This window comes from Mus caroli, chromosome 13 (assembly GCF_900094665.2).
Source record: "Mus caroli chromosome 13, CAROLI_EIJ_v1.1, whole genome shotgun sequence".
Taxonomy (NCBI): Eukaryota; Metazoa; Chordata; class Mammalia; order Rodentia; family Muridae; genus Mus; species Mus caroli.
Window position 1 is genome coordinate 76,072,479 of NC_034582.1, and position 15,243 is coordinate 76,087,721.

Consider the following 15,243-nt stretch of genomic DNA (forward strand, 5'->3'; position numbering starts at 1 on the left):
CCCTACCTATATTTTACTTCTGGAAGCACATGTAAAGTCATTGACAACCTACTTTTTGTTTGTTTGTTTTTCGAGACAGGGTTTCTCTGTAGAGCCCTAGCTATCCTGGAACTCACTTTGTAATCCAGGCTGGCCTTGAACTCAGAAATCCTCCTGCCTCTGCCTCCCGCGTGCTGGGATTAAAGGCGTGCACCACCACTGCCCGGCAACAACCTATTTTTAAATCCCAGATCAATGAGGGAAATTGGCAACTGCAAAAAGTTCTGAATTTCAAAATCTTAAAATGTGTGTGGGGATGTGCGGAGAAATGCAGGTGCCCAGGCAGGTCAGAAGAGGATGCCAGGTCATCAGGGCTTGTGAGCCACTCGCTGTGGTTGCTAGGAACTGAACTCGGGTCGTCGTTCCAGCCCCAAATCTGAAATTGAAAACACTAGATCGACAAAGCAGCACTGCCACCATCACCTCAGGATGCTGCCTGACTGCCAGCTCAGAGTCCTGCCTCAAAACTTCAGAATCTGTTCCAAGAGATCGGAAAATGGGTGTTGTTCAAGCCTCTCCTAAACAACTGTACACATAATCTCCTGGAAGATGGTGAGCTCAGCTCTGCAATTCCTCCTAGATCTAAAATGTTGTGCGTTATGATTGTGACTGAAATGTAGCATCCTCTTGTACACACAACCCTGCTCATTTAGATGTTCAAGTAGCTGTAGGCCAGGAGAGACAGCGAAAGCCAAGTCACAGTATCTTTCTGAAGAATGACCTAAGCTTGCTGTAATCACGAGCCTGACTCATTCCACTCTGGCTGTCTCCTGTGATCACCTAACAGAAGACTATTAGCAGTGTGTTCTCTATTATTCTCCTCTCTTCTGCGTTAGCTCGGGCCTTTAACATCGACCCTCTGAAACATCCTAGGCATTTTATGTCCAGATCCCTAACAATTCATCTCATCAATTTAACAGAAGGCTAATCGTCTGATATGTCATGCTCTTCAGTGAACAGAGCTTAGGACATTTAACTTCTGCTTCTCACCAAGTAACTATCCACTAAGGTCTTTATTAAGACCTAACTCTAACCCTAACCTCTGGGTCAAACCAGACTCTTAGTGTTGGAAATACAGAGGCAAACAAAATGACATCTCTGCTCTTCATGGAGTTTACGATCGAGTATGGGAAGTGGGCAAAATATACTTTAGAGAACCTGTCAGAACCTGATAGGTGGTGTGAAAACGAAGCAGGAACCAGGCTAGAAAAACTAGCTGAAGAAGTTCTGCCTCTTTCAGGACTATCTGAGCTTAAATTTAATTAAGACGAGAAGCAGAGTCATACTGAAAAGTAGGAAACAAGTGTCATTGGGAACTGTAGGTCCAAAGGACTCTAGAGCCCGCCACAAGCCAGATAGTCATCGCTGAATTCTTTCTGAGCTTATGGCCAAGGAACAACACTGTGTCATCTTACCGAGTGGCCCCCTTCTGCAGCAAAAGCAAAGTAGAGAGGGCACTGTGTTTCTCTGTGGAGAATGCGTTCTATACAGCCAGTACAATCATTCACTAGTCCATCTATAAGTAGAATCCAATTTTTGCATTTTTTTTTGCATTATATAACAAGTATTTGTGTACAGGTGTTAGCTTCCTCAGATTCTTGAGAACTCACATCAGACTTTTTTTGTTTTTAAACAGTCTTCTGCTTGTCACACACCATTTAACGGAGGCACTGCATAACAGATGAGATTAGTAAAATATTCAAAAGGGCAGTGACCTGCTCCTACACCCACCAGAGAGTTTTGGAGTGTAGGAAGAACACAGTTCTCCCTCTAGGAAACTTATTAGGAGTTACCACAGTAAGAATCTTCCTAATTATCCTTTATAATGTTGTCCCGTGGGTCTCTTTATAATTTCTGAAGGTTAGTCAAATTCTCAAAGGGACTTCTTAATCCGAAATAGATGCATCAATAGCTAGTGGTTGGGTGCAAGCACAGGGACTTGATACTGACAGTGGGGGTGATATCCGGTGGCTTGCAAGGCCACACCCAGTCACTATCCACTTTTCGTGTCCCCTCAAAGTGCTCCGCCTTTCCTTAAGCTCTAACTTTCTCTGCTCTCTTCAAAGAGCAAAGAACCACCCAGAACTATGACGGCCATTTAGGTTTTCCTTTTTAAAGAAAAATTTTATCACTAACCCCTCTCCTCACTATCAAGGGTGCCAACAATTAAGAAAACAGAAGCGATGATTAAGTATGCCATTATCAGCAAACTGCCGCCAAACTTTGAATGAACAAAAAACACAGTCATCAGATTTGCATAGTCTTCTCTTGTAAGAGGATAAACTCCCTTCTTTCTCACTGAGAACAAACCCACCGGAAGGCTGGGAGATCTGGCTACGAAAACTTTAAACGGTTTGGAAGATGGCAGCTGCAGCTTTGGGGAGGTAGGGATAACTCCCAAAGTCACTCCAGAGGGGCTTTAATGAATGTTGGCTCCGGATACCCGGTTACCACGTTCTCCACGTGCCCCATCAACTCCCTTCTACCCTCTTCACCTCCTGCCCAGAACGGGATAGCTTCCAGTTACCTGCTAGCCAAGTCTCGAGGCTTGGGCACAAGGTGCAGCAGAGAAAGCAAGAAAGCCCGCAGCCCCTCCAGCAAGGAGCCGCAGATTCTACCTCCGGAGTAGCGCGCCCCACACCGCACGCGGCTACAGCGCAGGAGAGCGCATTGGAAGCCCCGCCCACTCCCGCGAGGCCACACCCCCGGAAGAGAGCTTTTTAGCCCTTGGGAGGCGCCATAGTCCGCCTCCAACAGGCTCGGCCTCAATCTGGGCTCCGGCGGCGAGTGCAAAGCCCCCGCTGCCCGTGTGGGGGCGGTCCTGTGTGTCGCTTCCCAGGCATCTCTCCGGGCCCCTGCAGTAGAACCCCGAGCAGGGCAGCATTGCCCGGTGTCTCCTCCCCGCTTCACCGGCCTGCGTTACTGCCTTGGTGCTGCGGCTGCAGAAGCTGCGGCAACGAGTGCAGCCTGCGCTCTGCGGCTCGGACGGGAGGGCGCGGAACAGGCGATCTGGGCAGTGTCGCTGCGTCCTATCCACGCTCCCTTCCGCATCCCCGCCCCTCGATCGCACCTCCTCCGGAGCTGAGAGTAGCTCCTCGGGCTCTGCAGCAACAGCAGCAGCAGCAGCAGCGAGTCCTGGACTGCCTGTGGGAGGCACACCCACCTAGCCTGGCCGCACCCCTGCGCAGCAGCATGTCGGCGCTCGAGTGGTATGCCCACAAGTCGCTGGGCGATGGCATCTTCTGGATTCAAGAACGGTTCTACGAGTCAGGCAACCGGGCCAACATTTGGCTGGTGCGCGGCTCGGAGCAGGACGTGGTGATAGACACTGGCCTGGGGCTGCGCAGCCTTCCGGAGTACCTCTACTCCTCCGGCCTCTTGCAGGATTGCGGGTCTAAAGAGGATGCAGGACGCCGGCCACTGCTGGCCGTGGCCACCCACGTGCACTTCGATCACTCCGGCGGTCTCTATCAGTTCGACCAGGTGGCTGTGCACCGCGCCGAGGCCGAGGCCCTGGCTCGCGGGGACAACTTTGAGACCGTGACCTGGCTTTCTGACAGCGAGGTGGTGCGGGCACCCAGCCCTGGCTGGCGGGCCAGGCAGTTCCGAGTGCAGGCAGTGCAACCCACCCTCATTCTGCAGGATGGTAATGGGCCCCGCGGGCGTGCGCTGTCACTGAGGGAGGGGCTTGGAGAGCGTGTACAGCATGTTGCAGACCTCCGTGGCACTGTTGTTGCAGACCTTCGTGGCACTGTTGGGGTACAGTGCGGGAATACTCTGTTTCACCCTTTGCTGCCTGGAAGCCAGCTTAAGCAGAGACTAGGCCCTGGCAGGCTTCTCTGTCCGGAGATGCGCGCTGCTGGCTGTGTGGCTGTCCTTTGAAAGCTCACACCATCCCCAGTCAGTCGGCTACAGTAGTAACACTGCAGAGACTTGTGACTGGAGATTTTCCATTCTTTTCCCAAGTACCGGTTGAACATTTTCAGCTTTTGTAACGAGTAGGCTTTTAAGCAATGGCACCTTGTGAAGAGTGTTAGGCTCTGTGCTTTGAAAACTGCTGACTTCATCTGCGTGCTCACTTCTCTGCATAGTGCCTATCAGGTCCACCTGTAGGCTTGGAAAGCTTTGGTTCCGTTTCATCCATCCTGACCTTTCAGATGGATTTGTTTGCTTATTGCCTCCCAAAGGGGAAAAAAAAAAGGCTTGACAGTGAACATAAAATGTAGAATTATGACAAATATCTGGTCTGGATGAGAGCAAGGCCTAGGAAAGATCAATAAGGGAGTTGTTTCCGGTGGAGAAAGTGTGTGTGTTAATGAGGACTTCATTCTCTTGGTCCTAAGAAATTGATAGAATGGAGCAAAATAGACAGGGTCCCAGTCCCTTTCCCCTCATGCTGGAACTACACTAACTGAACTGATTAGCAACAGCAACAATATTTGATTTATCAATTTTATATTTTTGTCTTGATTTATTTATTTATTTACATCCCCCAAACTACTCCTGCTCCGGCTCCCTCCCTCACAGAGTCCCTCCTCCCATTCCCTCTTCTCTTCTCCTCTGAGAGGGTGGAGGCCCCTCTGGGTACCCCTCCCCCCAACAGAGCACATCAATCAACTCTCTGCCAGATTAGGTGCATCCTCTCTCACTGAGGCCAGATAGGGCAGCCATGGAGCCTGAGGTGCTTGCCTGCACCATATGTGCCTGGAACCTCTTTTCAGTCTGTGTGTGTTCTTTGGTTGGTGCTTCAGTCTCTGAGTGCCCCTAGGTTAGTTGACTCTCTTTGTCTTGCTCTTGAGTTCCCTTCCCCTTCAGGGCCTTCATTCTTCCCCAACTCTTCCATAAGAGTCCCAGACCACCGTCCAATGTTTGGCTGTGGGTATCTGCATCTGTTTCAGTCCCACTGCTGGGTAGAGACTCTCAGAGGACAGGTATGCTAGGCTCCTGTCTGCAAGCATAACAGAGTATCATTCATTAATAATGTCAGGGATTAGTGCTTGTTCATGGAATGAGGTTTGAGTTGGGCCAGTTATTGGTTGGCTTTTTCTTCAGTTTCTTTTCTATCCCTGCATTTCTTTTTAGACAGGATAAATTTGGGGTCAAACTTTTGTAGGTGGGTTGATGCCCTTACCAAAACTGCCAAAACTGGGAGTTTTGTCTGGCTACAAGAGGTGGCCTCAGCTAGTTTCATGTCCCCACTGTTAGGAGTCTTGGCTAAGCTCACCATCATTGACTTTCTGGAAGCCTCCTCTGTGGGACATCCTGGAGATTCTCCCCTCCCCCAACTTACACCCCCATCCCCACAGCTGACGATCTACATTCTCCTGGCCCTCTGACCCTCTCTCCTGTCTATCCCTGTACCTGATCCTATCCCACCCCACCCCTTACCCCATTCTGCATACTTCTTGAGTACATACCATGATTGTCCTTTTGGGTCTGAGTTACCTCACTCAGGATGATATTTTCTAGTTCCATCCATTGGCCTGTAAAATTCATGATGCCCTTGGTTTTTGGTTTTTGTTTTGAGACAGGGTTTCTCTGTGTAGTCCTGGAACTCACTCTGTAGACCAGGCTGGCCTTGAACCCAGAAATCCGCCTGTCTCTGCCTCCCAAGTGCTGGGATTAAAGGCGTGTGCCACCACTCCTGGCTTGATGTCCTTGTTTTTAATAGTAGGATACTATTCCATTGTGCAAATGAACCACATTTTCTGTATCCATTCTTCATTTGAGGGGCATCTGGGTTGGTTCCAGTTTCTGGCTCTTACGAATAAAGCTGATACGAACATAGTGGAGCATGTGTCCTTGTGGTATGTTGGAGCATCTTTTGGGTATATGCCCAGGAGTGGTATAGCTTGGTGATATAGGTAGAACTATTTCCAGTTTTCTAAGAAACAGACAGATTGATTTCTAGAGTGTTTGTCCAAGTTTGCAATCCCACCATTAATGGAGAATGTTCCTCTTTTTCCACATCCTCTCCAGCATGTGCTATTGCTTGAGTTTTTGATCTTAGACATTCTGATTGGTGTAAGGTAGAATCTCAGGGTTGATTTGATATGCATTTCCCTGATGATTAAGAATATTGAACATTTCTTTAAGTACTTCTCAGACTTTCAAGATTCTTCTGTTGAGAATTCTGTTTAGCTCTATACTCAATTTTTTAAAAAGATTTATTTATTATTATACATAAATACACTGTAGCTGACTTCAGACGCACCAGAAGAAGGCATAAGATCTCATTATGGGTGTTTGTGGTTGCTGGGATTTGAACTCAGGACCTTCAGAAGAGCAGTCAGTACTCTTACCTGCTGAGCCATCTCTCCAGCCCCATACTCCATTTTTTAATTGGGTTATTTGGTTTGTTAGAGTTTTTCTTGAGTTCATTATATATTTTGGATATTATCCCTCTGTCAGATGTGGAGTTAGTGAAGATTTTTTTCCCAATCTGTAGGTTGCTGATTTGTCCTATTGACTATGTCTTTTGCCTTACAGAAGCTTTTTCATTTCATGAGGTCCCATTTATCAATTCTTGATCTTAGAGCCTGAGCCACTAGTGTTTGGTTGATGAAATTGTCTCCTGTACCAATGTAATCAAGGCTATACCCCACTTTTTCTTATATTAGATTTACTATATCCAGTTTTATGTTGAGGTCCTTGATCCACTGGAACTTGAGTTTTGTGCAGGGAGATAAATATGGATCTATTTTCCTTCATCTACATGCTGACTGGATGTCAGAACAGCAGCATTTGTTGAAGATGGTTTCTTTTTTCCATCATATGGTTTTAGCTTCTTTGTTGAAGATTAAGTGTCCATAGGTGTGTGGGTTCTTATCTGGGTCTTCTATACTATTTTACTGATCAACCTGTCTGTTTTTGTACCAATACCATGGTTTTGGTTTTGGTTTTTTGTTTTTTGTTTTGTTTTGTTTTGTTTTGTTCTTTTATCACTACTGCTCTGTAGGTAGAGCTTGAGGTCAGGAATGGTTATTTCTCCAAAGGATCTTTTCTAGTTCAAGATTGTTTTGAATGTCCTAGGTTTTTTGGTTATCCATATGAAGTTGAGAATTGCTCTTTCAAGGTCTGTAAAAAAATGTGCTGGGATTTTGATGGGAATTGCATTGAATCTGTAGATTGCTTTTGGTAAGATGGCCATTTTTACTATTTTAATCCTCCTGGTCCATGAGCATGGGAGATCTTTCTGTCTTCTCATATGTTCTTCAGTTACTTTCTTCAGAGACTTGAAATTCTTATACAGATCTTTCACTTTTTTGTTTAGTGTTAAATGAAATATTTTATATTATTTGTGGATATTGTGGAGAGTGTTGTTTCCCTAATCTCTTTCTCTGCCCTTTTATCATTTATATAAAGGAAGGCTACTGATTTCTTTGAGTTAATGTTATATCCAGCCACTTTGCTGAAGTTGTTTATTAGCTATAGGAGTTCTCTGGTAGAATTTTGGGGATTGCCTACATAGACAATTATATCACCCATGACTAGTAATACCTTGGCTTCTTCCTTTCCAATTTGTATCCCCTTGATCCCCTTTGTTGTCAAGTTTCTCTAACTATGACTTACAGTACTATATTAAAAAGTTAGAAGGAGAGTGGGCAGCCTTGTCTTGCTTTTGATTTTAGTGAGATTGCTTTAATTATCTCTCCATTTAATTTGATATTAGCTGTTGGTTTGCTGTATATTGCTTTTATTATGTTTAGCTATGTCTCTTGAATCCCTGACTTTTCCAATACTTTTAACATGAAGGGGTGTTGTATTTTGTCAAAGGTTTTTTTCAGCATCTAATGAGATGATCACATGAGTTTTCTTTCAGTTTGTTTATATGGTAGATTATTTTGATGAATTTCTGTATATTGAATCATCCCAGCATCCCTGGGATGAAGCCAACTTGATTGTGGTGACTAATGTTTTTGATGTATTCTTGGATTTTGTTCCTAGAATTTTATTGAGTATTTTTTCATCAGTGTTCATAAGAAAAACTGGTCTAAAGTTCTCCTTCTTTGCTGAGTTGTTATGTGGTTTGGGTGTCAGGGTAAGTGTAGCCTCACAGAGTGAATTAGGTAGTGCTCCTTCTGTTTCTATTTTGTGAAATAGTTTGAGGAGTATTGGTATTAGCTCTTCTTTGAAAGTCTGGTAGAAAACCATCTGGCTCTAGGCTTTTATTTTTTTTTATTTTATTTTTGGTTAGGAGACTTAATGACTGCTTCTATTTCCTTAGGGGTTATGGGACTGTTTAGATAGTTTAACTGAACTTGATTTAACTTTGGTGTGTGGTATCTGTCCTAGAGTTCATCCATTTTAGGTTTTTCAGTTTTGTGGAGTACAGGCTAATGATTTTTTAAATTTACTCAGTTTCAATTATTATGTCTTCCTTTTCATTTTTGATTTTGTTAATATGGATACTGTCTCTGTGCCTTTCAGTTAGTTTACCTAAGGGTTTGTCTATCTTGTTGATTTTTCTTAAAGAACCAGCTCTTGGGTTTATTGATTATATTGTTCTCTTTGTTTCTAATTGATTGATTTCAACCCTGAGTTTGACTATTTCCTGCTCTCTACTCCTATTGGGTTTTTTGCCGCTTTTTGTTCTAGAGCTTTAAGGTGTGCTATTAAATTGCTAGTATGAAAGATCGCTCCAGTTTTTTTTATGAAGGCACTTTGTGCTATGAATTTTCTTCTTAGCACTGCTTTCAGTGTGTCCCATCAGTTTGAGTATGTTATCTCATCATTTTCATCGAATTCCAGGAAGTCTTGAATTTCTTTTTTCTTTCTTCCCTCACCAAGTTATCATTGAGTAGAGAGCTGTTCAGTTTCCATGAGTATGTAGACTTTCTGTTGCTTCTGTTGTTGTTGACATCCAGTCTTAATTAATCTGTGGTGGTCTGATAGAATGCAATGGGTTATTTCAATCATCTTGTATCTGGATTGTTGGGGTTTTTTTGTTTTTTTTTTTTGTTTTTTTTTTTGTTTTGTTTGTTTGTTTGTTTTTAGAGCTGAGGACCAAACCCAGAGCCTTGTGCTTGCTAGGCAAGTGCTCTACCACTGAGCTAAACCCCACCCCCACCCCCCAAGGCTTGCTTTGTATCTGATTATATGGTCAATGGAGAAGGTATCATAAGGTGCTAAGAAGAAGGTTTGTTCTTTTATTTTGGGGTGAAAGGTCCTATGGATATCTGTTAAATCTATTTGGTCCATAACGTCTATGAGTATCATTGTTTCTCTTTATTATCTGTTTCAGTGACCTGTCCAATGGTGAGAGTGGGATGTTGAATTCCCTCACTGTTATGCTGAGGGGTTCGATGTGTGATTCGAGCTATAGTAAAGGTTCTTTTACAAATATGGGTGCCCTTGCTTTTGGAGCATAGATTTTTCAGAATAGAGAGTTCCTCTTGGTCGGTTTTCCCTTCCCTATTTCTTTTGATAGCTTTTGGATAAAAGTCTATTCTATTAGATATTAGAATGGCTACTCCAGCTTGTTTCTTGGGTTCAATTGCTTGGAAAATATTTTTCCAGCCCTTTACTCTGAGGTAGTATCTATCTTTCTAGCTGAGGAGTGCTTCTTGTATGCAGTGGGATGGTCCTGTTTATTTATCCAGTCTGTTAATCTGTGTCTTTTTATTGGCAAATTGACGTCATTGATGTAGAAATTTATTAACGATCGATGATTGTTAGTTCCTAGTTTGTTGTTGGAGGCGATATGATGTGTGTGTGATTCTCTTCTTTTGGTTTTGACATGAGATGATTAATTTCTTGTGTTCTCTTGGGTGTAGTAGTTTCCCTCCTTGTGTTGGAGACTTCGTTTTAGTATCCTCTGTAGGTCTGTATTAGTAGAAAGATATTACTTAAATTTTGTCATGGAATATTTTGGTTTCTCCATCTATGGTGATTGAGAGTTTTGTTGGGTATAGTATTCTGGGCTGGCAGAGACATCTGTCCAGGATCTTATGGCTTTTAGATTCTCTGCTGAGAAGTTGCATGTAATTCTGATAGGTCTGCCTTTATATGTTACTTGGCCTTTTTTCCCTTGCAACTTTTAATATTTTCTTTGTTCTGGACATTTAGTGTTTTGATTATGTAACAGGCAGATTTTATTTTCTGCTACAGCTTATTTGGTGTTCTGTAAGCTTCTTGTACATTTATAGCTACCTCTTTCTTTCTTTCTTTCTTTTTTTTTTTTTCTGAGACAGGGTTTCTCTGTATAGCCCTGGCTGTCCTGGAACTCACTTTGTAGACCAGGCTGGTCTCGAACTCAGAAATCCGGCTGCCTCTGCCTCCCGAGTGCTGGGATTAAACGTGTGCGCCACCACGCCCAGCTATCTCTTTCTTTAGGTTACAGAAGTTTTCTTCTATCATTTTGTTGAAGATGTTTTCTGGCCCTTTGAATTGGAATCTTCATCCACTTCTATTCCTATTATTCTTAGGTTTAGTTTTTTCATAGTGTCCCAGATTTTCTGCATGTTTTGAGTTATTTTTTTTTCATTTTTTATTAGATATTTTCTTTATTTACATTTCAAATTTTATCCCCTTTCCTCATTTCCTCTCCAAAAACCCCCTTATCCCATCCCCCCTCCCCCTGCTCACTAACCCACCCACTCCTGGTTCCCTGTCCTGGAATTCCCCTACATTGGGGCATCAAGCTTTCTCAGGACCAAGGGCCTCTCCTCTCACTGATGTCCCACAAGGCCATCCTCTGCTACATATGTGGCTGAAGCCTTGAGTCCCTCCTTGTGTACTCTTTGGTTGATGGTTTAGTTCCTGGGAGCTCTGGTGGTACTGGTTAGTTCATATTGTTGTTCCTCCTATGGGGCTGCAAACCTCGTCAGCTCCTTGGGTCCTTTCTCTAGCTTCTCCATTGGAGATCCTGTGCTCAGTTTAATTGATGGCTGTGAGCATCCACTTATGTATTTTTCAGGCACTGGCAGAGCCTCTCAGGAGACAGCTATATCAGGCTTCTGTCAGCAAAGCACTTATTGGCATCCACAATAGTGTCTGGGTTTGATAACTGTATATGAGATATATCCCCAGTTGTGACAGTGGCTGGATGATCTTTCCTTCAGTTTCTGCTCCAAGCTTTGTCTCTATCTCCTCCCATGGGTATTTTGATCCCCCTTCTAAGAAGGACCAAAGTATCCACACTCTGGTCTTCCTTCTTCTTGAGCTTCATGTGGTCTGTGAATTGTACCTTGGGTGTTCCGAACTTCTGGGCTAATATCCACTTATTAGTGAGTGCATACCATGTGTGTTCTTTTTGTGATTGGGTTACCTCACTCAGGATGATATTTTCTAGTTGAGTTAGGAACTTTTTACATTTGACATTTTCTTTGATTGATAGATCCATTTCTTCTATGTTATCTCCTATGCCTGAGATTCTCTCTTCCATCTCTTGTATTTTGGTGGTGATGTTTGCATCTGTCGTTCCTGTTCTCTTTCCTAGGTTTTCCATCCCCTGGGTTGCCTCCATTTGTGTTCTCTTTATTGCTTTTATTTCCATTTTTAAGTCTTGGACTGTTTTTTTTTTTTCCCATTTCCTTCACCTGTTTTTATTTTCCTGGATTTGTTTAGGCAATTTATTTGTTTCCCCTTTAAGAGCTTCTACTTGTTTGATTGTGCTTTCCTGTATTTCTTTAAGGGGATCAATTATATATCCTTTAAAGGCCTCTATTATCTTCTTGAGATGGTATTTAAGGCCACAGTCTTGCTCTTCAGGTGTGTTAGGATATCTAATGCTAGCTGTAGTAAGAGAGCTGGTTTCTGATGGTGCCATATTATATTGGCTTCTGGTGATTATGTTCTCATGATAGGTTTTGCCATTGTCTCTGGTGTTGGCTGGCCTGGGTGTCCCAGGTTGCAGCAGCCCTCCTGGGAGGTGGGCAGAGCTGTGGGTGAGGTGCAGTGTGCTGATCCCTGACTCCAGTAGGTATAGGTTAAGGCCAGAGGGAAGATAGAGCTCTGACAGTGCGGGGCATGGTGTGCTGATCTGCAAGTTTTGCTTGTATAGGTGCAAACTGGAAGGAAGTTGAAGTTCTGACAGGACAGGGCAGAGCCCATGACTGTCAGTAGGATTTATTTTAAATTTTATTTATTTTAAATTTTATCCACATAACACTTATGAAGTGAGGCCAGAGACCACTGATTAAATGTCTCACCTAGAGTCCACTAAACAGAATCATAACCAAACCCAGGACTTACACTAGGGCAAAAAAGATGAAAGTACACAGAATACAGAAAAATGCTAATCATAAAAATCGTGGGTAGATCATGAAAATCGCTTTTTCTGTGTTAATAATCTTAAATTTCCTACAAATTTCTCTGTAATATTAAGAAAAATCCAGTTGCTGCATTTTAATGAAGCCTACTAAACAATATGCCAATAAAAATATTTTACAGAGATACATTTATTTAAAAGTATGAGATTCCCTTCCAACCAACTAACAGGTCTCTTCATTAAAGTTTTTAAGTCTAAAGATTTCATTTTAAAAAACTTCTCTAGATGGGAGTCTGCTTTGAAAATTATAAGCTGGGTGTAATGGCACACACCTTTAATTGCAGCACTTGGGTGGTAAAGGCAGGTGGATTTCTGTGAGTTCAAGGCCAGCCTGATCTACAGAGGGCATTCCAGGACAGCCAGAACTACATACTGAGACCCAGTCTCAAAAACAAAACAAACAAGCAAAAACATAAAACAAAACAAAAACAGAAATTATACATCTACACTAGATATAATTTGCATTACTATATTTCTTCTTAAAGTTGATGGTTTCAGGAAGAAATCTAAAATTTATATTAGCTGTGTATGATGGCGCATATCTTTAATCCCAGCAGTTGAGAGATAAGCAGGCAGGTCCCTGCGAGTTGGAGGCTAGTCTGTTCTACATAGTGAGTTCCAGAAAAAAAAAAAAAAAGAAAAGAAAAGAAAAAGGAAAAAAATTTGAAAATTACATGCCGTGAGCCTATAATCTCAGCTCTTAGGAGGCTGTGGCAACAGTTCAAGGCCATCAAAAAATTAAAATAATCTCTCTTTCTCAGAGAAAACATGCCTGAAAAAACAAAACAAAAAAATTACATTAATATTTAAATACATTAAATTGTTGGAAATAAAAATATTTTATTTGTTTACTCTTTATGATCACCAGCAATACGAAGTCAAGAGTCAAAGAAGCGTGGGGAAGCAATGAGATGGCTTAGTAGATAAAGCATTTTCCATCAGCCTGATAATCCGATTGTGACCCATGAATCCTACCTACATGGCAGAAGGAGAGAACTGCCTCCAGCAAGTTGATAGGCACACACAGAGCTTGACATATGATCATGCTTGTGCATGTGAGTGTACACACACACACACACGTTTGCGACTTTCTTTTTAGGAATGGTAGGCATTACTGTTCTGTAGGAGAGGAGAGACTAGCTGAGTATCATGGCGATGATCACCTAGTATTATTTTAATCCTGGTTTCCCAAATCCGAGTTGATGGTGTTGGGGTTCGGGAATTGCCACACAAACCATCCAAACACCAATCTCAGTTAAGAAAAGGTAGTTTATTGAACGCACACCTAAATACTTGTCAGACCAGGGACATCATTCAGAATTAGGTCTGAAACTATGACATCATACATTTCTTAGAGCAAACTTTTTATAGGAAAAACCAGGTTCCAAACTTTGACAGCAAGCCGTGAAGTGATGTGCTTACTAGACGGAGCATTATCAGCTGACCTTTTAAGCAGATTGGTCCTGAGTGAGGAAAGAGGGGTGGTGGACAGGTAGTGCACAAGGGACTATCAGTACATTGAGATAACAGAACATAAGTGATTCAACCATAACTTTTTGGCTTATTAGTGACATTTTTCAGTGGCAGCTCTAGATAATTACTTCTGGGAATTGGAGTCTAAGAATCTGAACTTAATTTCACCTTATGAGCAAAATGGAGACTGAATAAAAAATGTCTTCCTTCTGTTATGTTAAAAGGAGCGGGCCTCAACAGTGGCAAATCCTGACATTTTTGGAGCTGGAAAAGCATTGTAAATTACTGGTATGTGGTGCTTTGAGCCTTGTTTTGAGAGCAACAGGACCATGTCATGTAAAGTGGCTTCTCATTAAGAGATGGACACCTCAAGCTTTCCAGCATCATCTGCTCTCTCATCTCCGGAAGATTAATTTCCTGTCTTCTGATGATGTGGGCTGCTAAGTGAATAGTAACCCAGTCCAGATGTCTGGAAGGAAATGTAAGAGAGAGATATTAAAAATTCATTTACAATTTGCACACACACACACTGATATGCAGCTGTAATAGAATAGCTTTGGTTAGAATACACGAAGGCAAAGGCACTACATTTCATTAAGTGAATAGATGATTTGCTGTCAAGGCAAAGCATAAATCTACACTGTTATCTCTAACCTAAAAGCTGCCTCTAATTGAAGGTCAAAGAGGTCAGCAGTCTCATCGAGTGCATTACCTCGATGGAAAACAATGCATGTACTAGAGTGGAACAGCATCTTTCTGCAGATGAAAGCAATAGACCTGAGATATATTCCAGGCCTTTTGAACTAGAACACATCACTTTGTCTATTTTTCACAGTATTCTGCTGATTCCATTTCAAGTGATTTTTCCCTTTGTCCTCATTATCTAAACAGTTTCCCTAATGTTGCCCTGATAAATTATGTCAGAGGAGAGGAGCGGTTTCAGATAGACACTGTCATTTATGAAAATTAAAAACAAAAACTGCAAGTACCAGAAAAAGGTGAACAGACATGCAATTTGTTTCCTTCCTGAAACCTACTGGAATTATGGGTATCCTTGTGGCCACCAAAGCCAGGAGAATGTCCTTCTGGGAGACGTGAGGCGGTTCTACTTAATATAGTGCTTCTCACCCTGTGGTTTGTGACCCCTCCTGGGGCTCTAACAGTCCTTTCGCAGGGACCACCTGTGACCATAGAAAACACTTGTATTAAATGATTAAACTGTATTAAATGATTATCTGTATTAAATGATTGCAGAGTTATGAAGGCTGAGAACCACTTGTTTAACACAACTCGGCAGCTGGGCTGGTGTTGGTTCAAATTTTAGGAGTCATCAAGTAGTTTAGTTTACACATATTTAAGTGCAACAGAATTTGGAAAAAAAAAATTTCCAGTGATAGTTAATTCAATCTTGTGTGCACAATAAAGTTTAAGACACATACCAAAAAAAAAAAAAAAAAAAA

At 42.4% G+C, this 15,243-nt stretch overlaps 2 protein-coding genes across 2 annotated transcripts in view; one reads left to right on the forward strand and one right to left on the reverse strand.

Annotated features, from left to right (window-relative positions):
• The window catches only part of Polr3g (RNA polymerase III subunit G), a 39,779-nt gene extending 37,020 nt beyond the window's left edge, over positions 1-2,759 (reverse strand). Inside the window, exon 1 of the mRNA XM_021180821.2 lies at positions 2,567-2,759. The gene's annotated coding sequence lies outside the window, so the exon portion shown is untranslated. The remainder of the gene's footprint in view (positions 1-2,566) is intronic.
• Positions 2,760-2,798: 39 nt separating this feature from the next.
• The window catches only part of Mblac2 (metallo-beta-lactamase domain containing 2), a 33,463-nt gene continuing 21,018 nt past the window's right edge, over positions 2,799-15,243 (forward strand). Inside the window, exon 1 of the mRNA XM_021180819.2 lies at positions 2,799-3,685. Within this exon, the coding sequence (XP_021036478.1) occupies positions 3,232-3,685 (454 nt within the window). The 5' untranslated portion in view covers positions 2,799-3,231. The remainder of the gene's footprint in view (positions 3,686-15,243) is intronic.